Source organism: Camelina sativa, chromosome 12, assembly GCF_030686135.1.
Source record: "Camelina sativa cultivar CO46 ecotype springtype chromosome 12, ASM3068613v1".
Lineage (NCBI taxonomy): Eukaryota > Viridiplantae > Streptophyta > Magnoliopsida > Brassicales > Brassicaceae > Camelina > Camelina sativa.
Window position 1 is genome coordinate 5,647,240 of NC_141891.1, and position 8,097 is coordinate 5,655,336.

General features: G+C 36.4%; 2 protein-coding genes across 6 annotated transcripts; one reads left to right on the plus strand and one right to left on the minus strand.

Annotated features, from left to right (window-relative positions):
* Positions 1 to 1,695: 1,695 nt before the first annotated feature.
* LOC104730416 (ATP-dependent 6-phosphofructokinase 1) lies at positions 1,696 to 5,308 on the plus strand. 4 transcript variants are annotated; one of them, XM_010449578.3, is made up of 14 exons: positions 1,696 to 2,067; positions 2,274 to 2,542; positions 2,739 to 2,785; positions 2,897 to 2,936; positions 3,031 to 3,093; positions 3,181 to 3,318; positions 3,403 to 3,561; positions 3,652 to 3,705; positions 3,769 to 3,837; positions 3,936 to 4,065; positions 4,156 to 4,424; positions 4,505 to 4,547; positions 4,628 to 4,782; positions 4,909 to 5,308. In XM_010449578.3, exons 2-14 carry the CDS (start codon positions 2,438 to 2,440, stop codon positions 5,053 to 5,055), a joined length of 1,419 nt encoding a protein of 472 aa, XP_010447880.2. In that variant the 5' UTR covers positions 1,696 to 2,067; positions 2,274 to 2,437; the 3' UTR covers positions 5,056 to 5,308. The 4 variants fall into 4 exon arrangements, with proteins under 4 accessions (XP_010447880.2, XP_010447879.2, XP_019089709.2 ...); XM_010449577.3 differs by having other exon boundaries at positions 2,408 to 2,542; XM_019234164.2 differs by having other exon boundaries at positions 1,760 to 2,067; positions 2,254 to 2,542.
* Positions 5,302 to 8,097, minus strand: LOC104730415 (glutathione hydrolase 3). 2 transcript variants are annotated; one of them, XM_010449576.3, is made up of 5 exons: positions 7,707 to 8,097; positions 7,203 to 7,537; positions 6,105 to 7,127; positions 5,889 to 6,026; positions 5,302 to 5,762 (listed from the first exon to the last, which is right to left on the minus strand). In XM_010449576.3, exons 1-5 carry the CDS (start codon positions 7,843 to 7,845, stop codon positions 5,478 to 5,480), a joined length of 1,920 nt encoding a protein of 639 aa, XP_010447878.1. In that variant the 5' UTR covers positions 7,846 to 8,097; the 3' UTR covers positions 5,302 to 5,477. The 2 variants fall into 2 exon arrangements, with proteins under 2 accessions (XP_010447878.1, XP_087336028.1); XM_087479902.1 differs by having other exon boundaries at positions 5,970 to 6,026; positions 7,707 to 8,038.

Genomic DNA, 8,097 nt, shown 5'->3' on the forward strand with positions numbered 1-8,097 from the left:
AAATTTTCTATTCGACAAATTGATTTTTTTTTTTTATATAAACATAAAAAAATTATGACTTATAAACCTAGCACTCTTTGCTTTCTTGATTAGACTGCAATTTAAAATTTTGATTAGAATCGGTTTAATCTAGAAGTGTCAGGTGTAGTGAGCTTATACGGCTCTTAATATATGATGTATGAATTAAGATTAACGTAGCCCCCACAAACTATGGGTCCATTCTTGAATTTGAGATCTTTCGACTGGATTGGACTGTTTTAGATCTTGGAAGTTGGAACTCTCTTCATCAACCATTTTATATTATTATTCATGGCTCTAAAATCTCAAAATAAACTGCCAAACATATATGATTTCATGTAACGTAACTTGAGAATTAAACTATTCATAGTAACTTTTGCGATTTGAAAAAAATCAGTACATATCTCTTGATACTATTCTTATTTTCCTAATTAAATTTAAGAGCCGTTAGAACTTAAACGTAAGTCACGTAACTATTCAAAAGTAAATCCTTATATTCTTGATCGTACCCGGGGTGAGAAAATATTGATATTATTGGTTGAACGAATTTGGATGTTAGCGTTTTTAATGTCATAAGAAGTTCCTACCTCAATCCCAACGGTAGAAAACCACCAAACCAAAAAGAGGCAAACAAAATTCCTACATGGCTACATACATATATATTTATAATCTCTTGTGTATATGCTCTATATATATACACACATCATAATTACATTATTTATTATTTAAAAGAAAATTCAAAAAATTAAGAGAGTCAAAGAATGAAATCATGGAGGGGCCAAAGACATGTTTTGAATAAAACATATAGATGCTTATGATTGCCTCTTTGTCTGGCTATTATTATATCTTTTGCCATATATAATTTTTAGAAATCTTTAGAACATATAGAATGTGAGCTTAATTTTTATCCCATTTCCTATGACAAAATTCTGAATCATCTTCAATATTGACATTTTTGGTAAGACACAAAACAATATTAGGTTTATTTATCTTAGCTGGTTGTAAAAAAGGTTACAAATGCAACCAATTTGAAACCAAAAACATAAAACATTTGCATGATGATTGAAGATACTCTTCCAGAAATAACTTGAAATAAATTTCTATTCTAAGTGTTAATAAGTGTCTTACAGTATGTAATACACATGGAAGATCATAGGATATATATTGGCAAATTATGGTTGTTCAATTAGTTCAGAAAAAATGGGCTATCGAGCTTACTAAATTTATGTGGCCAATTGAAAATAAGATGTGAAGTTCTGTCTTACGTGGGCCGGACTTAATTGTTCTTTTCCTTAACCCATATACTCAACAGTATCTTACATAATTTATAAAAATAATGTATTAACTAGGGAAATCAAGCCCAACAAATGTATTCGAAAATGAATTTGTCTCATCCACCAAATTCTTGCATAAAGAATTAAACTAACCCAAACAGGCTACAGCCACAAAATTCAACATCTTATTTTGTATAAAATTAAACATTTTTTATACATAAATTAAACTAAACTTAAAAAAAAACTACACTCTCTAAAACGAAATGAAACTTGACAAAATATGATTGTTACACTACACTGTTTATGTCAAATGAGAAACATGCCGGGGTAGGCCTAGCATTGTACATGCCTTACCTTAAAAATTTTCTATAAAAGAAGAAACCTAACCCAACAGCCACAAAACACCGACTCCAATAAAAAAAAATATATCAAAATCAAAATCAAAATCAGTCTCTTTATTAATAATTACTCCAAATCTTTCAACAAAAATTAAATAAAACCCTTCAATTATTGAATTGGTCAATTTCACTCCCCCAAAGTAATAGTAATAGTAGAGAAGAAACCTTCTCTCTTCTTAAATGATCCTTTTGTCTTGAATCTTCTCTTCTCTTCTCTTCTTTTAAAGCACAAAAAAACCACAAACACATAGCCACTTGTTCGTTCACACACTATCTTCTTCTTCATCCAATCCAAAACATTCACCACAAACCCCGTGATGCCCTGATCTGCTTCCTCCTCCTCCTCCTCCTCAGTTCTTGTTTCAATTTCTTCAAAGGTGAATACTTTTTCTTATTTCCTTTCTAAAGTTCGCATTTTTATTTTTGTGAAAAAAAATAAAAAAACTTGAAGTCAAACACTGAGTTCCATTTTTGGGTTTTCTTCTATAGAAAAAAAAAAAGAAATGGGTGATGATAATAATAACATTATCTCGGATCTTTCATCATTGTATGGATTATTTTAGATTCCGATCATCTTCTTTAGGTAGGAGGAGTACGGCTTCTGAAACCGATCATCATCATCATCATCAGTTAATCCCTAGAATCAGTAGGAAATATCGTTCATTGAGCTTTGATTCGGGTCTTCGTCTGATTGCTTCCCTTTCGAATAATCATCAGAGAATTGAGTCTCCGACGACAAGGTTGGTTATGTCATCTTCTGTCTCAAACTCTGACCGGAAGATCGTTACTGGTTCCGCTGGTTATATTCTTGAAGACGTTCCTCATTTCACCGATGACTTCCCTGATTGCCCTGTACGTTTGTTTCTCCTCTGCCTTTTTAGTTTTTTGATAATGTGGAAGCGGGAAAAATAATAAAGTCTGAAACTTTTTTACATGATTATGCTTTTAAAGTTACCTTTTTTAAATAGCTTTAACGTTTCTTTTGTTAGCCAATGAATGATTTCTTCTCTGATTTTGTTATTTTGTGTTTATGTGATGAATACTTCAGACATATCCAAATCCGTTACAAGACAACGCTGCTTACTCAGTTGTTAAGTAAGTTACCGTTTTGTTTGCTTTTCTACCTTAGGGAACTTGACCTTTCTTTTTACTTGTTGTGATTGAATCATCAGCTTGTTGATTGATTCAAATCCAATGTGTTTTCAGGCAGTATTTTGTTGATGATGATGACACTGTTCCTCAAAAAGTAAGTAAAAACACTCTCTCCTTTAGCCATTAGTATTCGATTATATTGTATTGTATATCTTGTTAATGAAGATTCGGGTGCCGCCCTTTTGTAGATAGTTGTTCATCCTGATAGTCCTAGAGGAACACATTTCCGCCGTGCTGGACCACGTCAAAGGGTATTATTTCTGTCTATTGTTATACCTGAAGAGTGTATGCTTAAGTTAAAGTAGGAGAGCGTTGATGGAATGTTTTTGCTTACGCAGGTTTACTTTAATTCAGACGATGTTCTTGCTTGCATTGTTACTTGTGGTGGTCTGTGTCCAGGGCTTAATACTGTGATCAGAGAGATAGTTTGTGGTTTATCTTACATGTATGGTGTCAAGAGAATCCTTGGAATTGATGTAAGTCCCATCGGTTTAGTTGTTATTACAGCATTGCTCTTACTCGATATATAAGTCTTGATTGAGATCAGTTGTCGCTTTCAGGGAGGTTACAGGGGATTTTACGCGAGAAACACAATCCATTTGGATACAAATACAGTGAATGATATCCATAGAAGCGGAGGAACCATCCTTGGGACTTCAAGAGGTGGTCACGACACCACCAAGATTGTAGATAGTATTCAAGATCGTGGGATTAACCAGGTTTGTGCTTTACTTAATTCAACAATCAATCTGCATAAGAATTACATTGAAAATGATGCAAAACGCTTGTCTGTTTTGAAATTTTACCAGGTTTATATAATCGGTGGTGATGGATCACAGAAAGGAGCAGCTGCTATATTCGAGGTAAGCAACACTTCTGCTGATCAGTTCATTTGGTTGATATATATCTGATGACTCTCTCTGCAGGAAATTAGAAGACGCAAGCTTAAAGTTGCGGTTGCAGGAATCCCAAAAACAATTGACAATGATATTCCTGTAAAACTTTTTTCCCCTATGGTTTGAAATTTTGAATCTTGTATCCTAGTTTATTATGGTTGTATAATATAATGACTGTTTACTCTTTCTATATACAGATTATCGATAGATCATTCGGGTTTGACACAGCTGTAGAAGAGGCTCAACGTGCTATCAATGCTGCTCATGTCGAAGCTACAAGCTTTGAGAACGGTATTGGTCTTGTGAAGTTAATGGGACGGTACAGCGGTAAGCAGTTTCCCTTTACTAGGGTAGTTTTCACTTAAGTTAAGTTGAGCAGCGAAGAGATGTTTACATATTTTGTAAGGGTTTATGCAGGATTCATTGCAATGTATGCAACTCTAGCAAGCCGAGATGTTGACTGTTGCTTGATCCCGGAGTCTCCATTTTTTCTTGAAGGCCCTGGCGGGCTTTTTGAATTTATTGCTAAACGGCTAAAGGAGAGTGGTCATATGGTGATTGTAATTGCAGAAGGTGCGGGACAAGATTTGTTGGCTGAAAGCATAGAAGAGTCAAAAACTCTCAAAGATGCCTCCGGAAACAAACTTTTACAAGACGTTGGCTTATGGATCTCTCAACGGATCAAGGTTAACATATTGATTTTCTCGTACAAACTTGAGAAAAGACCAAGACATTGATTTGCTTACTTATATCTCTTCTTATGCAGGATCATTTTGCCAAGAAGATGACTCTTAACCTCAAATACATAGGTATATAGATACCTTATGAGTTTTTTCTTTTGTGCGTGTCTTCGGAAAAATGAGAGATAAAAGTTATGTTTTCCTTTCAGATCCAACCTACATGATAAGGGCTGTTCCGAGCAATGCATCAGACAATGTTTGCTGCACGCTATTAGCTCAAAGTGCGGTTCATGGAGTGATGGCTGGTTACAATGGCTTCACCGTTGGCCTTGTCAATGGCAGACATACTTACATTCCTTTCTATGTGAGTCTCAAAGAATCAAAATTTTTTTATTTTTAAGCCTGTTGTATGCTGAAATACCCATTGTGAATCAACCTCAGTATCTCTTACATTTACCGATGTTATAACATTGGTTTGCATATCATGCAGAGGATCACTGAGAAACAGAACAAGGTGGTTATCACTGACAGAATGTGGGCGAGGCTTTTGTCTTCAACGAATCAGCCAAGTTTCATGAAGCACGAAGACATTGAGTCGAATCAGTTGGTTGGTGAACCAGGCACCATGAAATGGTAAACAATACTTTCTGCAGAAACATTTATTTGTGTTTGACTTGAGAGGAGATCTTTGTTTGGGGGAAGTAAGGTTTCTTTATTGAATAGAAGCTTTTCAAAATGTTTTATAATAGTCGTCAAGCAAAGAGAAGAGAGATATATAACTCCTTCTGAGAATAATAATGTAATGACTCTTGGATTGATTTTACGCTTCACCAAAATTGTAATTTACTATCTGTAATCATTAATCAATCTATCTATACTCTTATGATCAAGATGGTAAATGATATTATGTCTTGTCCTGTCATCTCAACTGCAACTTTGGTTCTGTACATATCCCACCAAATCTTGTTTTGAAGTTCATACATCTTTAATCAACTTTATATGATAGAAAATGAGGAAATCATCATAACTAGCAAACTTAATGACTGATTTACAATTGAATCAAGCTGCAGCTGGTTTCCCATCTTTTCGAGGATCACTAACTGCAGTGAGTAACCCCTTCAATTGTTTCGACTTCTTTCCAAATTTTCTTCCAATTTCAATAAACATATCTTCTTCTTTGTCTTCCTTGAAACTCTGAACAATAAGTTGAACAATAGCTTTACCTGAAACCTCCTCAAATTCATGTCCTCTCTCTGCTAAAAACATCTTTGTATCTTCTGTAAGCCCTATGTAATCGCCACTGATCGCCGTGAAGTTCTCATATTGAACAACATTCGGTATCAACTGCAACAACCAAAAAGCAATGAGTATATATATGCATTTTTGAATGTTTTTTTTTTTTGGTAAAAGGTTAAGTTGCATTTTTGAATGTTAGTAACATTAATCAAATAGTTTTGAAATATGCATTACCCTATGGTAAACTCTTGCACTCTCTACGGCTTCTGAAGGTTTCATATTCAACACAAAGCAATTAAGGAACACTTGAAGCACCCCTGCAATTATATTCATTCCGCCAGCTCCTCCAAGCGCTGCCACCAACTCACCATCCTGCCATGAAAAGCAATTGCAGTTACATCTCACAGTAATCACTAAAACACGAAAGATAGATAAATATTGATGGTAAACCTTGGTGACTATGAGAGGTGTCATGGAAGATAATGGTCTTTTGTTTGGTTCAATGAAATTTGTAGGAGCTGGAGGAAGCATGTCGGTAGTGATCTCTGTAGGTGCCGAGAAATCATCCATCTCGTTGTTTAGCACAATACCAGTGGCAGGTGATAAAACCTTGGCACCAAAAGCGTAATTCACTGTTGTGGTCATCGACACAGTGTTTCGATCAGCATCCACAATGCAGAAATGACTCGTCCCTTGGTCCCTTAGTTGGCTCCACCGGTTCATATAGTACTCGGGTGGGAATGTCGTGTTGTCAAAAATCTTCTTTCGGATTTCTCCCGCGTGAGTCTTGGAGAGCATTTGGTTCATAGCGTTTGTAATGTTAACGAACTCAGGGTCTCCAAGATCCATACGAGCTGCAAACATATGTTTCATTGCTTCTATCAAACGATGCAGCTCAAGATCTTTTCCCGAAGCAGTGTAAAGGTTCGAGTAACTATCCAAGATATTCATAACCATCGCAAAACCGACTGTACCGCTCGAAGGAGGCGGCATTCCATGAACCGTGTAACCCATAACATTCACAGACATTGCATCCGTAACTCTGACTTTGTAACTTCTTAGATCATCCATCGTTATGATCCCTCCAGCGTTTTTCACATCGTTAACAAGCTTCTCACCTACTGTCCCGTTATAGAACGCTCCCGGTCCTTGCTCAGAAATAGTCTCAAGACTCCTAGCTAGTTCCGGGTTATAGCAAGTCTCACCAGGTTTCAAAACTTGTCCGTTACGTGAGAAGACACTCCTCAAACCCGGGTCGTTAAGTATCTTGGAAGCGTGGCTTGCTATAGCCCGTGCGAGATATGGATGCACCACGAAACCGCCTCTGGCCAACTCAATCGCCGGCTCGAAAAGCGGTTTCCACGGGAGACGGCCGTACCGTTTCCAAGCCTCGTAAAGTCCAGCTATCTCTCCTGGAACTCCCATGGACAAAGCGCCAACTGATTTCGCACTCGCATCATTCTTATACATGTCCTGAATCAATTCACAAGCTACACACATTATCTACTAATAAAACTAAATCAAGAAGTGTTTGTGAAAGGTTTTTACCTTAGAAGCAGCTAAAGGAGCAGTTTCTCTCATATCAAAAGCCTCAGCTTTGGAATTTTCCTGCGAGCTAACGATCAAGAAAGCTCCACCACCAATACCACTAGACATTGGATTAATAACACCCACACATAAAGTAGTAGCAACGGCTGCGTCAACCGCGTGGCCACCTCTTCTAAGAACAGAGGCACCAATCTCAGAGCAACGACCATCGTCAGCAGCCACAATGCCATTCTCCGATTCAACCACGTCACTAACGGTTCCATGACTAACACTATGATCATCATCAATTGCTTGTCTTGACAACAAAATCTTAATGTTGTCACTAAAGTTAAAACCTATGAATGTTCAAAACACGTAGCAACAATCAGAGTTTTTACCGGAAAAAGTCAAATCACTAAAAAAGCATCTTTTATCATCATTAAATTCGTAGGGTCGTATCAGATCATAGTATATACTTTGTTCCTCGAATATTGGAAGTAATTTTTTAAGGACAGAAACACAAACCTGAAACTCCGACAAGAATCAGAACCAGTAAAAGAGCAACCTTTAGAACTCTACTACTCTGTTTCTTCTTCTCTCCGACAGCTGTTTCATCATGGTCGTAGATACCTAGAAGAGGATCGGCGATGGTTTCTTGACTCATCCTTCGATCTCTATCTCTTTTCTCTTTCGATAGAAACAGAGTGTTACAGAGATTGAATTTTTATTTTGGTTGTGGATATTATAGAAAAAAAGAAAGAGAGAGTAGGATTATAAGTTGGTGGTGGTCTTTGGTTTCTAAGTTTGTGATTGGAAGTCTGATTAATTTAATCTAAAATATAGTAACATTTTTTTGGAATTACACGCGACAACAACTCAAAATCTGTTGGTGGTATACTCGTTACATCATTATTTT

Excerpts from the sequence above, each read along its gene's own strand:
- LOC104730415 (XM_010449576.3), bottom strand. The coding sequence starts at position 7,845 with ATGAGTCAAGAAACCATCGCCGATCCTCTTCTAGGTATCTACGACCAT. Across the intron at positions 6,027-6,104 it reads CACCTCTCATAGTCACCAAG|GATGGTGAGTTGGTGGCAGC; the intron begins GTTTACCATCAA and ends TTTTCATGGCAG. Across the intron at positions 5,763-5,888 it reads GTGCAAGAGTTTACCATAGG|TTGATACCGAATGTTGTTCA; the intron begins GTAATGCATATT and ends TGGTTGTTGCAG.
- LOC104730416 (XM_087479903.1), top strand. The coding sequence starts at position 2,201 with ATGATAATAATAACATTATCTCGGATCTTTCATCATTGTATGGATTAT. Across the intron at positions 3,706-3,768 it reads GAGCAGCTGCTATATTCGAG|GAAATTAGAAGACGCAAGCT; the intron begins GTAAGCAACACT and ends CTCTCTCTGCAG. Across the intron at positions 4,783-4,908 it reads ATACTTACATTCCTTTCTAT|AGGATCACTGAGAAACAGAA; the intron begins GTGAGTCTCAAA and ends CATATCATGCAG.